Source organism: Chinchilla lanigera, unplaced genomic scaffold (genome assembly GCF_000276665.1).
Source record: "Chinchilla lanigera isolate Chin_1 unplaced genomic scaffold, ChiLan1.0 scaffold00007, whole genome shotgun sequence".
Classification (NCBI taxonomy): Eukaryota; Metazoa; Chordata; class Mammalia; order Rodentia; family Chinchillidae; genus Chinchilla; species Chinchilla lanigera.
Genome location: NW_004955408.1, coordinates 22,629,155 through 22,644,791, shown reverse-complemented (window position 1 = coordinate 22,644,791; position 15,637 = coordinate 22,629,155). Strand labels below are relative to the sequence as shown.

Here is a 15,637-nt window from a genome sequence, read left to right as displayed (position 1 = left end):
ACAAAACAAAACACACGAGGAAGATAGAGGATAGGGCATGAGTGAAAACCGCTGGTACCCTATCCTGCCCTATCCTGGCTATCTCCTGCCCACAAAAGTTGGACAAATGGGGGGGGGGGTCCCACAGCCCCTTGGACCATTCCCACATATACCCATTCCAGCTTCACATCATAGGACATCTCCATGTCCAGGAGAATAAATATGAACACTTTCCCCATGGAGAACTTGACTTCTCTCTGTATCAAACCACTATCCCCAGGACCAAGGTAGCAGTTGGTTTACTGGTAAACCTACCTAGTACTTATGGCAAAGAACCAAAGGGATATTCCCAAGCATGGGGCCATGTCGGGCCATTGACTGTAACGCTGACTAATGTTGGAAATTCCAGGGTGGTAAACCACCAGATTAGCTACTTTGAGTCTGATAGGACTTCCAAAAACCTTGAAAATTGAATGCATTGGATAGCTACCAATTCTACCTAAAGGTATCAACATATTCCACTCATCAAGAGTCCAAATCAAGAGAAATAAAGCAAGAATAAACACTTTTGTTAAAAGTAAACACCTTTGTTGTGCTATACGTTGTAAAAACAACTAGGATAGGATCTCTGCTTTGTGCAATTTTAGGAGCTATATGCAGTGTTTCTCTTTGATTTATAGATGAAAAACTGAGGTGTGGGGAAACTAACTTATCCACTAGTTAGGTAGATAATCTAGAAGTCTGACTTCTAATCATTATACATTCTTCTTTCCAAGAAAACAGGAAACATTTATTTTCAGTACACGTTATATACAACCATATACTGTAAAAACACTGAGCTTGTCTTTCCCTTCAGCTTTAGGTAGCGTAGACGCTGAGTCTATCTTGTTGACTCCTGAATTCTTAGGGCTGAGAACAGCACCTGGCCCACAGCAGAAGTGCAATCAGTATTTACTAAGCATTTTATAAATACTTGTTGGACTGAAGGGATGTGAATGGATATGAAGGACAGGTATATCCCTTCTTCTTGATATGCTTTCTTAGTTTTCCTAAGGTTGCTTCAAGAGACGCTGACCCAGCATGACTGCCAATTTCTATTGCAGCTGTCTAGTGCCCTGTGACCCCTCCAGATGGATTCCTACCTCATTTGGGGACCTGTTATTTGCTGACATGTTTGAAAACAAAAGTTTCAGCCAACATCAAGTGTCAGTAGAGTTTAGACAAGTGACCAGACAAGAGGAACAAAAACAATAATGGAGAAAGAAAATGGAATTGCCTGAGCTCACTTCTCCAGACCCTGAGCTGGGTTTTGGAGTCTCCACTCGAGGCAGAAATAGAACTAGGCAACAGGTCCCTTCTGTATTCAAGGGCAATGCGCTCATTGCTATGCACAAGCAGTGTGCCGGAAGTCTCTGGACAAGGCGCTGGCAGCCACAGCACCACACGTTGAGTGGACATTGCTCAGAGATGGCAACTGCAAGAACCCAGCGGCAAGCCCAGGTTCCACACCCAGGGGAAGGTGAAAGTCAGGAGCAAAGCAGGGGAAAGAATCATTGTCAGGGAGGAGAGGGGCTTGTGCTGGAAGCTCTGACACCCTCATTAGACCAGGATAACAACCTTCCGGGCTGCGGTATTATGGGGCTGTGTTTTGTCAGCCAAACTGAGAGGGCAATGACGGGAAAGTTCACATTCCAATGAGTTCTCTAAACCAGTGCTTCTCAGTGAGAGGTTATGTTGCCTCCTAAGTATACTTTTGCTTTTTCTGAACTTGAGCTAAAGCCAGGGGTGTTACTAGCATCTAGTAGGTAGAGGCCAGAGACACTGTTCAACATTCTGCTGGAGCTTGGATATGGTTTGACTGTGTCATCCAAAGCTGCATGTGCATAGGACATGCAGGTTTTGTCACAAGGTTCTGTCCCCAGTGTGACAGCATTAAGTGTGGAACATTTAAGGAATGTACCCTAGTGGAGGGTGTTTAGGGCCCCAGGGGAAGCATCCTTGGAAAGGATTAGTGTAGTTTTCACGGGATCCAAGTTTGTCCCTGACAAAATGAGTTATTATAAAAAGAACAACATGAGCCAGGCATGGTGGTACATGCCTGTAATCCCAGCACTTTGGGAGGATGAGGCAGGAGAATGCCAAGCGTGGCAAATTAGTAACTATATTAGTCACTTTCGGCATCCCTGAGGAACCCAGCACCCACAACTTAAAGGAGGAGAGGTTTATTTTGACTCCTGGTTACAGTCCATGTTCAGCTATCTGCAAGGCAGAACAGCATGACTGAAGGGTATAGTGGAAGAAAGTTTCTCCTGCCTGCATGGCCAAAAGTAGACAGAGAAGGGAAGAATCAGGAAGCAAGACACACCCTAGCAGGTCACACCCCCAGTGATTACCTCTTCTAACCAGGTCCCTCCTCCTAGCATCACATTTAGCTATAGCACCCCTATGATTCAAAAACCTTTCAAAAGCCACACTTCAGAACGCATGAGGCTTCACAGGGACATACAGATCCAAACCATGACAGCAGCTTTGCTAGACACTGTCTCAAAAAATAAAAAGAACTAAGATGTAGTTCAGTGTGTAGAAAAGAAGGAAGGGAGGGAGGGAGAGAAGAAGGAAGGGAAGAAGGGAAGAAGGAGGGAAGGGAGGAAGGAAACATCCTGACCTGTCCCCAGTCTCTGGCCTCCTGTCTTGCCATGGGATGACTGTGTCCTTCACTCTTGCCACTGTGGCTACATTCAACATGAAGCCTTTACCAGATGCCGAACAAATGAGGCCCCCCAGTGTTAGACTTTCAGCTTCCGAAACTCTGAGCTAAATAAACCTCATAAATATTTCTTCATAAATATCCTGCTTCAGATATTTTGTTATAGTAACAGAAAATAGGCTAATACAACACCCTACAATGCCCAGAACACCCCAAAGTAATCATCTGATTCATAATATCCACTAAAACCAAGGTTGACAAATCCTACTTTAAATATTATGCTGGCATTTCCGTCTTTCCTTTCAAGTATTCCCACTGGCACAGGTACACACACTTAAGCATGCACACACACACACACACACACACACACACACACACACACACACACATTCTTACACACCCTACACTCACACATACACTGTAGAGTTGGGAGAGGTGCTTTATGATGAAATCACCAAATCAGCCCTCCAGCCCCAAATTCAAGAGTCTCCTACAGACTGCTGTATCCCACAGGTTAGAAAAGTGGGGGTGAGGAGCTGGGCTCCGGCTTTCCTTCAGCTTCTGTGAAACTTGAGTAGAAGCACATAAGAAGCAAGGAGCATTCTTGAAGACAAAGTGCCACACTGCAAGAGCACCAGCTGTGCGCTCTCAGGAGAAGAACGAGGCTGCATGAAGGAAGTGAGACTGGACAGAGAGAAGGGGAAGAAGAAGGGCAAGGAAAGAACTGAGGAGGGTGGGAGGGGGTGAGAAGGGGGATGGGGAGGGGTGCAGGGAAGAGAATGGGGATGAGGGACAGTGAGTAGCTTAATGGAGTCTCAGGGTGGGGAAGAGATGGGCTTGAAGCAGTGGGCAACCACACTGTTACAGGTCTGGAGAAGGGGTCAAGAGCTTTCCATCTAGTGCTGTGACGCTCCCACAGGACCTAGCTTCCTACAGGGGAGGGGTGGGCTGGGAAGATGAAGGCAACCTGATAAGCCCACCAAACACAGGAAAACTCCCAACCACTATCATTCCCTCTCCACCTCCGCCAATCACCTACCCGTCCACCCACCAACCCATCCATCTCCCCAGTCAACAGCTACTGACAGAATGCCTGCCCTGTGCTGGGCACTGTGCTCTGGAGAACAAGAGACATGGTCTTGCCATTATGGAACTTACATTCTATGGTGGGTCCCAGACAATTCAACACAAAACTGCAATGAATTATGATGGGAGAATGGCAGGAGTCATAGTAATATAAAGTAAGGGTGCACCTACCCCAGTGAAATGGGAGCACTCATAGCAATAATGGTGGTCTTTGCTGCTCATTCAGAGAGATTACTGCTGGACTGTATGCTTCTAAAAGGCAAGGACTCTGGACCCCGATACCCAGCTCAGGACAATCATAGGAGAAGCTTATTGAATTTAACTGATCTGAATAGATTATAAGAATTGTTTCTCAGCCTTGACTATTCCTGACTCCAAGAATTCATATCTTGGACAGAATGCCTTGGCTTTGTGCATAATTTTAGTTTATAAAATAGTTACTGAGGATGCTTCACCAGGGACCTTCATTGGCTTCCATGAATGGGGTTTAATGAAATCATAACGTAAAATTGCACATGTGCATATTGTTGTGGAAAGAATGGGTTTATAGCTTTCGTTGGATTCTCAAGGGGACGCATAGTTAAACAGCAATTAGTTTCTCTGACCTCCCAAATTCCTGCTACTGCCTTGGAGCAGGACAGATTCAGAGTTAAGCCCTAATAGAGTTTTGCCCTCAGGCAATTATCAGCTAGTGGGGAAGATAACACACTTGTACATAAGTAAAAGACAAAGCTAAGATTTGAATGTGTTTCCCAAACAAAGTTCACATGTTAGAAACTTCATCCCTGAATTCATATGTTCATGGTACTTGGAGGAAGGTCCATTGGGAGGTAGTTTGGACTCAATGAGATTGAAAGGGTGAGGCCTCCCATGGTGTCATTACTTGCTTTAAAAGAAGAGAAAGAGAAACAGGGGATGGGGGTCTTGCCCTCCCACCACATAATGCCTCTCCCATGCTCTGACACATCAAGAAGGCCTTCAGCGAATGTAATGCTCTTGGATTTTCCAGCCTGCACAACCATGAGCTAAAAATACTGCTGTTCTGTATACACTCAGTTATGGCAATGGAAGTCCAAGCAAGACACAAGGTGAAAAGTGACAGCTTCAATAAAATAGAAGGGCAGATATGTATTTTTTTAAAGCCCCAAACAGATTGCATTTCCATGACACCTTGAAGGCTTCTGCACCTCAGTTTCCTTATCTGTGAAATGAAAATAATATTACTCACTTGGTTGTGGGTGTTTAACCTGAATCTTTCTAAATGCTGTAAAAAGGTGAGGCAGTGGAACTATTTAAGAACACGTTGGTGGCACTTTAGATCAGGGTTAAATTACAAAAACTGTGTTGTGCAATTCCTGTTCTTCCAGTTGTTCATACCAAAAGCCTTGGGGTCACCCTCAATTTCTTTCTCTCACTCTCACCTCTGCCCATGAGGACAATCTCATTTGCTCCACCTATAACATGCGTATCCAGAATCTGAGCTCATTTTGTCACCTCCACTGTCACCTTCCTAATGTGAGTCCTGCCACCTCTTATCTGGGTTACTGCAGCAGCTGCCTCACTGGTGTCCCTGCCACCACATTTATTTCCCCTTTGCTATTTACCATAAAACTTCTCGAATAAGCCTTTCAAAACACAAGACAGATTGTTCAACAGTTCTTCTCCAAACCCTGCAATACCCCCATCCTTTCCATTGAGAGCAAAAGCCCTACCAGGTATGCTCCATGTGGCCTCCTCTCACAGAACCACTTCCTATTATTCTGCCCCTTGCTCACCCCTCCAGCCACAGGGGCCTCCCACCATCTTCAAGGCTTCCTTCTCAGCATTTTGAATTGGCTGCTCTTTCCACTTACACCAGTGGTGGCGAACCTATGGCACGGGTGCCACTGCAGGCTGTTCATATCATTGACAGCTCTAATGGGTTTGCCATCACTGGCTTAGGCCATTTTCTCCTCAGATAACTTCCTTACTGTAACTACCACTAAGGCAAGCACAAAATCCCACTTTCCAGGGCTCAGGGACACCAGGGATGACCCTTCATTGCAGCAGAACATGCCAGTTAGGGTGTCTCTAAGCCTGACATTGTACCACTTAATTTACCTTCACCAATAGCTGCTGAATATCCACTGCATTCAGACCTTATTCTATGTCCAGGGAATTCACACAAGTTATCTGCTTAAGTCTCTTTTCACTATTCTAATCCAGGCTTTGACCCAAGGGGCGCTGTGTTGTTCAGAACAACTAGAGTGGTCTGGGGCAATGCCTGGAGAGAAAACAGGGCAAGTGCCCACGTTGTTGGTCATGTTCCCCTGCAGCCCTTGTTTCTGCCACTGCAAATTTAAAACAGTGCAGAATTCTACACTATCTGTTGGGGCAGGGGGACAAGAGCTGATTTTCTCCAAGGAGAACAAATGACAGAGTAAGGTTTAAGCAGCTTAGCCTGACTGCTTCTCAATTCACACCAATTACAGGCGGTAGGAAGAAGGGAGAGAGTACAGCACCTATTAGAAGGAACATTTGTGGTGTCTCTACCCACATTCATCAGGAATTGGGTGGTGATAAGCATCAGTGTCTCCCATTTGTAGGATACACGCTGCCAACATGGATTGTGGCATCCATGTGTTATTGGCTATTAAATGAAAAGGTCTGTAGGCTTTATAAAGAACAAACCTGAAGGTCCAAAAATTAGCAGAGCATTATGGAGGGTACATTTCCTGTCTCAAAATACAGAGGCACTATGAAAATGCTGATCTCAGAAGGAAGCAGAGATTACAAACGCAATCTGTCATTAGAGCTGATTCAAATGCAGACATTATGGTTGGGGGCAAGACGGCCATCACTGCCTGAGGCTCCCATATACCTAGGCATTAGGCCAACTCTTTCCATGGACTCCATCAGCCAGCCCAGCAGGCACTCTGAAATTACTTCAAGCTGCTGAAGCATCAGAAAGCAGGAGGCCCAGGCACCTAAGAATTGGTGCTAGAAAGGAGTTAGATTTCCAACCCACATGTTTTTGTTGCACCAGGCTAATTTCTGGGAACCAGTTCAAAGATACATTCAGCTGGTGTTGCGAAGTACTACCCCACCAAGTATTTCCTTAAGAATTCTTTTCCCTGTAGCTCCTCAGAGGCCACCTCACATTCTCCAATATAAGATTCTTCCCTAAAAAATTCTCAGTTATGGAAAAATGTATCTTTATTTTAACCGCACATATCACAATTTATAATTATGTTTGTTGATAAATCCCCAAAGACCACTTTCTCCTCTCCTTACCAGACTATACATTCCAAAATGGTAGGTATTATACTGACCTAACATAGTCATCTCAGTGGCTAACATACTGCGTGGAACATAGGAAATGCCCAACAATATATATAAGAAATAAAGGCAGAATGAACAAATGATGAAAGAGTGAGTTAGCGAGCAAATAATGCTCTCTATCCCTTAACTCCTGCCTTCAGTACTAAGAGCAATATATCTGGTCTCTCAAAGTGGAGTTCACCCTGAGCGTTTGTGATGCGTGTTCTGCTCCTTCTGTCTATGTTGCAACTGTGCACAACTCCAGCTAGCCACGAGTAGCCAGCCATGTTACTCTATCCCATAGCCATGGTAGATAGACTACTCAGGAGCCGCACCCAGACCAGATTGGGGGCCCATTCTTAGGCTCGCCCATTCTCTGACTTGGAAGGACTTTCCTGAAAAGATGAATCCATCCACCATTCTGAATCTTTCCTCTTGGGACACTAAACAAATAAACACAGACGATAAATGGATGCACGAACCACAGGGCAGTGTAGAGTAGGGGTAGATGGCATGCTGGGGTCACCGTGTGATGTTATAGAACATCAAACTATAAATGAGGTATCTACACATAATGGGATACTACTTTTCTCTAAAGAAGAATAAATTTGAGGTATTTGTAGGACAACGGATGCACCTTGAAGACATAATGTTAAGTGAAATAAATCAGACATACAAGCTTAAATACCATATGGTGTCTCTCACTTGAGTAACCCAAAGGAGAAATAAAGAGCAAACTAAAAGATTGACAAAAAGAAACAGCAACAGATCTTTTGAAAATAAGAAGGGGATCAAGAGACCAAGGTGGGAGAAGAGGAAAGGAAGGAGGATGTAAAAAGATTTCAGACATGTCACATACATGTACCAACTACCTACAATGAATGCAATCATTATATGTCACAAATATAATCTAAATGAAACAATAACAACAGTAATGAGTATGGAGAAAGGTGATCTAGAGACTCAGGTGAGGAGGGAGGTGGGAAGGGGAATAGAAAGAACCAAGGTATGTTAAGTACACGTATCTACTCCCTGAGGTGAGTGTAGATGCCATGTACTGAGAACATGCAATAATAAAACAAAAGTAAATAAATAAAATTATAGAAGAGTAATAGAATCAGAGGGAGTTGGTGAGGTGAGAAAAAAGAATGGAGCCACTGTCTACAGAGGAGCCGAAAAGCCACAAGAGGAGAGGAAGAGATTTCCAGGGCTGCCCCAGTTCAGGCATCTGGGGCCTTGGTCCCTCAGTTTCTTGGATATCCATCTGATACTTAAAATACACAACCCACCCCAATCTTCACATAAACACACACACACACACACACACACACACACACACACACACACCACCTTTTAAGTTAAACCATAACTAGCACTCTTGCCACAGAGGGACTCCAACACACGCTTCCCAGTCTAAGTCTCTCAATCTCAGGACAGACCAGCTTTGTCCAGAGTCCTGGCTGTCACAGCATCATCCACATCACTGGGGCAAGGGGAGAGTAAATTGTTCCATATCCTCCAACAAGAAATGGAAAAGCCCCTTTCTCTGCTTTTGCAGACCCTGACTTGAATTTTGCCCACCTCCAAAAGAAGAGAGACCTTAGAGTCCTACATTCCACTTCCTGAAAATGTAACCAATTTAAAATAAAGCCACTAGGTGGGCCCTGATGGATTATGATATGGTGTCCTTAATAAATGGAGAAATTTAGAAACAGACTGACACAGCAAGAATGGCAGATGTCAGCACGATGCACCTGCATACCAAGGACAGCAGTAAACCACCAGAAGCTAGAAAAGAAACATCAAACAGATTATTCCTTACAGTCCTCAGAAAAAAACAGCAAATTTCCCCAGACATCACACACAGGTACAAAACTATAACTGGAAACAAGATAAAGAGCAAATTTCTGTGTGGTAAAGGGTCAAAATATGCCACCCCAAAATATGCCTCTTTAGCATAATAACTATTTTGAGGTGGAGGTAAATGAGAACCAACAGATGCAGAAAAAAGAAGGCTTGTTGGATCTTCCTTTAGCTGCCTAAAAGCAGACCCTTCTAAGAAATAAGGTCAACCTTAAATTTCCTGTCCAAGGGAAGGTTATGGCCATGAACAGGACAGAAAGTTGGTTCCAAGATGGACCTGCCCGAGTGAACTCTTATCTTCCCCTGGTTGTTCTCATGTACTTATATCCCCACTGTTTGCTGCCCTTGGAGCTAGGACCCTTTTTCATTGTCCTTTGTTACCTCTTTAAAAACTTCACTCTTCCTTTGCTAAGATATTACATAAACTCAAGTTCAAATTGAATTTATCTCTGGATACTCTCATGTGTGGGCATAAGGTATGCTTGAACAAACTTGTTAGTTTTTCTCTTGCTAAGCTGTCTCTTGTTAGTCTAATTTACAGGGCTCCTGTATGAGAACCTAAGAGGAGTAGAGATTTTTTTCTTCCCCATGAGGAGAACTGAGGCCCCACACAAATTTGTTTGGCAGGTTCAGCTTTAGGACAAGCAAATCTACTCTAGCCCTCTACCTTAAGTCCCCTGCCTTGAAACCCTCTTTTATGGTACCTAAATACCATGTCAGAAACCATGGATCAGCTATTCTAGATTTAACTTTGTCTCCCTGAAATGCATATATTCAATCCTAATCCCTAATATGCTAGAACATAATCATATTTACAGGTCAGTGTTTAAATTAAAATGAGGCCATTATGGTAGGGTCTTAATCCAGTGTGACTAGTACTCTTACAGAGAAGAAGACGAAGAGACATCAAGGACATAGATGCATAAGGGGACAACCATGTGACAAGACAGTAAATAGCATCTGCGAACTCAGGAGAGGTCACAGGAGAAACCAACCCTCATGGAACTGTGATCTTGGACTTTCAGTTCTCAGAACTGTGGAACAATTAACTTCTGGCTTGTGAACTACCTCATCTGTGGTATTTTGTTATGCCAGTCCTAGAAAATTAATGTGTCATCTTCAATATCCTTCTTCCCCTCCTTCTTTAGAATAAAGATCCTACTTTTAAACTGGGTACATGGCTACCTCTATAACAGAATGCTTTTTGCAGCCTCTTGTGCAGGTAGGTTTGGTGATGTAAGTTGTAGCCATGGGTTATGGAAATACCAAGTGCATCTTCAGCTACGTGTCCTTAAAGGGAAGGACCATACCCTCCTTGTTCTGCCTTTCATCCTTCCCGCTGTGGGGAAAGAGACCAGATAGGGAAGCTTATGCAGCCAGATTGGTTTAGAAGCAGACACCACATGCCAAGGAAGCAACGCAAGAGATAGAATGAGCTGCCCTACAACCTTCATGGCCTGAGCTTTCTATGTGAGAGAAAAAGAATATGTAGCTTGGTCAAGCTTTAATTTGGAGGGTTTTATTTTCCACTGAAAATCATACTTTAAGTGGTACTGTTGTTTTCTCTTTACCTCTTTCTTTTCCAGCCCTCCCTCTCTCCTCCCAGAAGGAAACTCTTCACTGCCCAGAATCTCAGGCAGAGAGGATAAATGTAGTAACGTTAACTGGAACTGGTCTTCTTCAGATCGACTAGTCAGGCAGTCAGTGGTCAAGCAAAATTGTTACCTATTTCCTTTTAGTCTATGTTCAATCCCTACCCCTCCTCCCAGTTGACTGCATGAGTTTCTTACAGGTGACATTCCTGCTCAAAACCCCAATACTCACAGAAGGAAACCCAAACTCACCTTGGCACACAAAAATCTTTAAATCAGGCCATAATCTACCTCTCCTATTTTCTTTTTTCTCTACAAATATTTTCTAAAGTCAAATCAACTGTTTATTGTTTGATCCATGTGCTACACACATCCCATTTTTTGGCCTTTACTCACACATTCCCTTTCCAAGATGCCCTCCTGGCATAGCAAAAAGGGCCTGTAGTCTGACCACTATGGAATTTAAGGGTCAGCCTCCTTAATTCCAGGTTATGGGAACCCTGGACCTTGGTCTCTTTATCTGTAAAACTGGACTCATAATAGATCACCTTATATGGATATTATGAAGTCAGATAAAGACTCTGTATGAGGATATAAGCCTTAGAACCCTACATCCTTAAAAAGCATGGCTATTCTGAACCTGCCTTTAGATGTATGACTGTCTCTCTTGGTTCTGCAATTACTGTACTAGGTTAGTCCCTTGACCTCAGTCAAAGTCAGTTGTTCTCACAGTCTCTTACTGAGCCTGGCACACTACTAAGTGCTTTACATGCATAACCCTGTTCAATCCTCACAGCAACCTCATGAGACCTATGTTGTTATTGTTGTTATTATTCCCCTACTTCATAGAGAAAGAAACGTGCAGATTTGAAGTCGGTTCTGACTGCAGAGCCCAAGCTTCTAACCTTATATATAACTACTCAAGGCACAGTCTGTTCCTTTTCTTACTTTGTAGGCACACAGCCTTGTCTGTCTACCCCGAGACTATCCCAGATCTTCTCTGAGACTCTGATCAATATGTTCAGGTTTCAGCAGAAAAGGAAAATCGTGGCCAGGATTTGATACAGGATCACTCTGACTGCCCACCAGATAGCAAGATAACTATGAAAGCACATGATTCTGGTGGTGCCACGGCCCCCTCTAAAGCCCCCTTCCCACAGCAGATACCAGCAGCCTTTGTTAGTGAGACCACAGGAAGGATGGCCCTAATGCCACCTGCTTGGAAGAGGAAACCGGCTGAGACAGCATGCAGAGATGCTCCTCATGAAGTTCTAGCTCTTTGTCTCCTTCCAAGTCCCCATATCTAGCATCTCAAGAGATCTTCACATAAGAATGCCTTGCCATACAAAAGCATTAATACATGAACTTAAAAGGAGACAATCTGAGCACAGATCAACGTGCAATAGTGATGGTGTCAGAGACACATCCTCATTCTTGGGTCAACTACTGTTTCTGTTTGTTTTATTTTAGGTGGTCCCAGTTCCCCATATCACTACAACCTAAGCCTCGCCTTTCTCTTCCATCCACCCAGAGCCTGCAGATAGAATTGCAGATTACAGTCACTACTTCTGACATCTACCTGCAGGGAGAAGAGATTGCTTTGATGTGCAGGCATCTAGCAGTGTTTTGGACTCCCTATAGGGTCACAGACATTCTAAGGCCCACATTTTTTTCTGTTTGGGGATTTTTTTTTTTGAGACAAGGTCTTGCTATATAGTTCAGGCTGGCCTTGCACTCACTGTGTACCCCAGAGTGCCCTCAATAAGCCCCACATTTTCATAAACAGGCAATGAAAAATATCAGTTCTGCCTCCAACTCAAGAAGCCTCTAGAGCTGAGACCTAACAGAATCCTACCTAAGTCCACACAGGTGAGCTAATGTCTGTTGGAGGGAGTGACAGTCCTACTCATTCTGTAGCCCCATCCCACTCTGTGACGTCATGCCCTAACTAGGACCAAGGGGGACAAAGCCTAAAAATAATAATCAATAACATTTAGTAAGAATTCCTTTGTATGATCATCATTCTAGGCATTTTTTGCAGATAAGCTCATTTAGTTCATCTCACACCCATGGGAAAGAGGTGCTTATATTAACCCCATTATACAGACAAGGAAACCAGGGCCTGGAGAGAGTAAGTAACTTGCCTTAGGTCACAGACCTAGAAAATGTTGGAAACTGGAATCCAAAACAGGAAGTCTAGAACTAGAGCCCACGACTTGACACCACAGCAAAAGGCCTGTGCAGGTGTAGACTGTATAGCTCTCAGAGTGATGGAGGGGGTGCTGTTTACCACATTCCGGCTCCCTCATTAACTACCCTAATCACCCGACCTACCAACATTTTCTTTCGTCTGCTTCTCAGGCACCTTTGCTCTTCTGTTCACTCATTCTCCCTCCACACTGGCCCAGAGATCTCTTCACGCCCTCTCCTCCTCAGAAGCCCTCTATGGGTCCCTACTGCCTAATTAGAAAAGGGCCCAACTCCTGAGCCTGGCATTCCTAACTCTCCAAAACATACCTCCAGCTTTCCCTGAGGTGAATCATTCCCTCCATTGCACTCTTTCTCCACGCAAAAGATGTTGCCAGCAGTTCCTTCCCTCTTGAGTATGTTCTTTATGCACATTTCCAACTCCTATGCCACTGGTCCCTCCATGTATGTGGCCTGCCCCATTCTATAGACCCCCTGGTCCCTTGTGAAGTTAGCCTGATACCCACAAGCTGGGAGGGCCAGAGTAAGAGAAGCTTTAAAGTTAAGAAGATCTTTACTGAGTTCAGACTTTCCATCTTGTAGCCAGAGGTATCTGACTGAGACCCCTTGAGGTTATGGATCATTATTTGTTCTCTGGATAGGGACCTCTCCTCTTAACACCTAGCATATGACTGCGTAAATGTTGAGCTCTCTGGGCTGTGCTTCTTGAACAGTGGCCCGGGGAACCCCTTGTAGGTAATCACTCTGGGGAACTTGAGTGGTCTAATGTGGCTGAAATCACCCCCAGAGGAGAGTCTGGCACCTGCTTGCCTAGCAATCACCAGAGTGAGGCTTTAAATTCACACTTGAGTTTATGAGGATTGCACCACCAGTGCCACTTAGAAAGAGTCACGGTACCTGCCACCTCCCTTCCCCCAGCCACCACTTCCGCCCCTGAACTTGAGGCAGAAGCCTTTAAGAGCTGAGATGGCTGAAGATAATAAGGCTGCTTCTCGGTTACCCCCAGATGCCCCGAAGAGGCCCTTCTTCCTGCAGGTGCTCAGCTGAGTGAAGACGCCCACCAACGCACACCCCAAATCTGGACTGCCTCCCGGACACTGTGCCGTGTCAGGGGTCATCTGACCGGGGAGGAACAGGCGGGAACCCGGCAGACAGACGGGTACAGCTTTGCAGAGGAGTGCAGGGAGGCGTGCTGAGCCTGTCTAGGGGAGAAAGCAGGCTCCCTCGACGGTGGGGCCACAGCATCCACTCGGAGACCGAGCCTGGCACCAGGAGCCGGGTACCAAGCGTTAAGTTTGACCCCATCTCACACGCATTCGGCAGAGGCTGCTAGCAGCGGGCGGAGAGCAAGGGCCAGGCTGGGTGTGGGCTGTGGATGCGGTGCCCACCTTCCTCTCCCCCAGCCTCGTGCTCTGTGGCCAATCGCCTGCAGCAGGCTGAGGATCCTGCGCCCCAGACTAGAGTCGGCGCGCCCTGCCCGTGCCCAGGTCCCGCAGCATCTTCCTTAGCATGGCTTTTTGGCCACCTGCCCTTGTCCGCCGCGGACCTACACCCACACCTACCCACGCCGTGCCGCTCCTTGTCAGTTTTGCGCCAGGGGGCCATGGCTGGGCCGGGGGCCTCAGGGCCTCACGTCCTCCTGTGGGGAAGCCGGCAGGGGTGGCTAGGCACTCTGCCGGGCCCCACTTCCTTCCTCTTTTCAAACTCTCCCTTAGGGCCCGCCTACCCCTCCCGGGGCGTCCTGCCCCGCCTCCCCGCTCTCTGCAGAGGCACCTTAGAAGGCTATGGCTAGATGCCCCCCCTTCTCCCCACCCCCCGCCAAATCTGGTACCAACCTCTATTAGTTTATTCCCCCAGGCCGATGGGCAAAGGCCAGGCAGGTACCTAGAATTCTGCAGTCTCTGCAATGCAGAGCCCCCTGATTTCTGAGGCTACTGAAAGAAGAGACCTTAATACATGTTTTGCTGTCAGTTCTGTGTTCGAATCCAGACCAGGACAAATTACTTCACTTTTCAAAGGTTCTGTGTTGTCATCCCTAAAGTAGGATACTAGTACCTACTTCGTATGATTATCCCAAGGACTAGAAAGACAGTGTACACAGCTGGTCACATATAAGAATCAAATATCGGCCTGGAGTGGAGTCATTCACAGTTTTTATCCTTTTGGTGCCAGGGACCCATTGGAAAATCTGAAGAAAGCTCTAGAAACTGTTCTCAGAAAATACACATGTGCACAACTAACCGGCAGTGCCAGTCAATCAGGAAAGGAGTCCTAGACTTAGCCCAGTACAGACATTTCTGCACAAAGCCTTATCCTGGCACTTGGGATAAATTCTATCCTAAAAGGCAGGCATCTCTAGAAGACACAGTGAGGAGAGTGAGGCTGAGTCTTTCTGAAGTTTCTTTCTTTATTCCTGATTCTCACTACACTTTTCTGCTGCACTCCAGTCACTGAGACAGGTAGGCAGTATCACAGCTGACAGGCAGCTATCACAAAATAGTGCACTAATTTTATTGTATTTGAAGTTATTAACTTTTTAAGTGATTATGGAGCTGGCCAGACAAGTCTGAAATCTATTGATTTCTGATTGCTAAAGATTGTTTTCTCTCCTTGTAAAAGTAGCTATATAAATATCTTTTAATTGGGACCCTTGACCTATAAAAGCTAAAATGCTAATTATCTGTCCCTGTCAGCCTGGTCGGAAACTCTCAGACAAGAGGTAAAACTGCCTGACATGGCGGTTTCTCCTTTTTCAAGGAATTTTAGTCCCATGCTTAACCCTTGTGCCTGACTGGACCAGGCCCTCCTAGATTACTGAAGATGATCTACCCTCCTTCAAGCCAACCCATGGTAGATGTTAATCACATCTGAAAACACTTTGTAGCTATGTCACGCTTGGTGT

At 45.3% G+C, this 15,637-nt stretch overlaps 1 protein-coding gene across 2 annotated transcripts in view; it reads right to left on the bottom strand.

Annotated features, from left to right (window-relative positions):
• Window positions 1–14,417, bottom strand: part of Dock2 (dedicator of cytokinesis 2) — a 429,458-nt gene extending 415,041 nt beyond the window's left edge. For both annotated transcript variants that reach the window (XM_005376310.2, XM_013509168.1), the window contains exon 1: window positions 14,298–14,417. In XM_005376310.2, coding sequence (XP_005376367.1) covers window positions 14,298–14,340 — 43 coding nt within the window. In that variant the 5' untranslated portion in view covers window positions 14,341–14,417. The remainder of the gene's footprint in view (window positions 1–14,297) is intronic.
• Between the last annotated feature and the right edge of the window lie 1,220 nt (window positions 14,418–15,637).